Source organism: Sciurus vulgaris, assembly GCF_902686455.1.
Source record: "Sciurus vulgaris genome assembly, chromosome: X".
In the NCBI taxonomy this organism is placed as follows: Eukaryota; Metazoa; Chordata; class Mammalia; order Rodentia; family Sciuridae; genus Sciurus; species Sciurus vulgaris.
This window is the reverse complement of record NC_136471.1, coordinates 21,822,287-21,824,051: the sequence shown is the minus strand read 5'-3', so window position 1 is coordinate 21,824,051 and position 1,765 is coordinate 21,822,287. Positions and strand designations below refer to the sequence as shown.

Genomic DNA, 1,765 nt, shown 5'->3' with positions numbered 1-1,765 from the left:
ACTAAGAATTCCAAACATGGTCTCTACACATCTCCTTTTAACGTGAATTTGGGGCTCTCAACTTGCTACCAGTGTTTGTACTCTGGATTGTTCTGCTGGGGATGGGGATTGCTTCTCACTGAGTCATTCCTTTTCCCACTTAGTCTCCTTTTCCCTATTTCACACCCTAACAAGATGACAGGTTCAGCTGAGTTTTAGAAACAGTTTCCTAAAGGCAAATTTAACTGACTCTGATGAGGATCAGTCCCCTAGAAATGCCCTTATCAGTACAGAGCTCTACCCACTGAAAGAACTGAACCATGTGGGAAATCTAAGTAATGGTATGATCTGATATGTTGTTATGGAGAAGCAAATACTTCCTCAGGAATTTATGCCCTTTGTGAGGCCAGGAAACACCACTATGATGGTAACTGAGTTTATCATACTAGGGTTTGGAGAGCTTAAGAAACTGAGTCCTTTACTCTTCCTAGTGTTTGGCATTGTCTACCTAGCCACCATTTCTGGAAATCTTCTCCTCGTGGTGCTGGTGAGCACTCAACAGGTTCTCCAAACTCCAATGTACTTCTTCCTGGTGAACCTCTCATGCCTAGAGGTGTGCTATACATCCAACATTGTGCCCAGGATGCTAGTGGATTTGTTGAGAGAAAACAGAGCAATATCTATGGTGTGTTGTATTATTCAACTCTACTTCTTTGGGGCCCTGGGAAGTACTGAATGTTATCTTCTGGCAGTGATGTCATATGACCGGTACCTGGCTGTTTGCTGGCCCTTGCACTATCCAGCATTAATGCATAAAACTCTGTGTATGGGACTAGCAATTGGCTCATGGCTTAGTGGCTTCACCGTGGCTGCTGCATTCCAGGGTGCTATGGTGTCCAGCTTGAACTTCTGTGGCGGTAATGAAATTGACCACTTCTTCTGTGACTTGAAACCTCTACAGAAACTCTCCTGCACAGATCCTCATCTGATCAACCTGGTGTGCATGAGTCTAACAGCTCTGGTGACCCTGGTCCCCTTTGGACTAACCCTAGTCTCCTACTGGAGGATTCTTTCAGTGGTCTTGCATATGCCATCCACAACTGGTAGGCAAAAGGCATTCTCCACTTGCTCTTCTCACCTAGTGGTTGTGACCTTGTTTTATGGGACTTTAATCCTGGTCTATGCAGTGCCCTTGGCTGGCCAGGTGCCAACTCTACACAAAACCTTTTCCTTGCTTTATACGGTTGTCACTCCCCTGTGTAATCCTCTTATCTACAGTCTCAAAAACAAAGATGTCAAGGATGCCCTGAGGAAGCTGAGAATTTGATCCTGCAGTGACAGCTCCACTCAACCAACAAAACTGATGCCAACCTGAAGTCGAAGCATTCTTCCCATGCTCAAAGAAGTCCCAATCAGATTAGGACAACACAGGATAGATGATAATTTTTATAATGTCAAATACTGGCTAATCCCCAAATCTTATGATTTTAGGGATGAGTTAGTCTTAGTCTCCTTGAGATGACCTACTGTTCCTTGAACATATTTATATTTTGGAGAAGCACTTCCAAGTTGATGGGAGGGGAACCACTCTGGGATAGATAATACATCATTATTGCATGTAATCCTTCCAAAAGCTTCACCTTGGAAGTTAAGACATGGCAGGTATATTTTAATTGTGTTCAATTTTCATATTGAGATATCACACTGAACCCCATTGATATGTAAAGTTAATAAATGTTAATCAAAAATTCAGGCGTGGTGGTGCATGCCTATAATCCAGTGTCTT

General features: G+C 43.1%; 1 protein-coding gene across 1 annotated transcript; it reads left to right on the top strand.

The window, feature by feature from the left end:
- Positions 1–370: 370 nt before the first annotated feature.
- Positions 371–1,306, top strand: LOC306651061 (olfactory receptor 11A1-like; the record flags this gene model as incomplete). Its single annotated transcript, XM_079123602.1, has 1 exon — positions 371–1,306. The coding sequence occupies one exon, from the start codon at positions 371–373 to the stop codon at positions 1,304–1,306; it is 936 nt and encodes a 311-aa protein (XP_078979728.1).
- Positions 1,307–1,765: the final 459 nt, after the last annotated feature.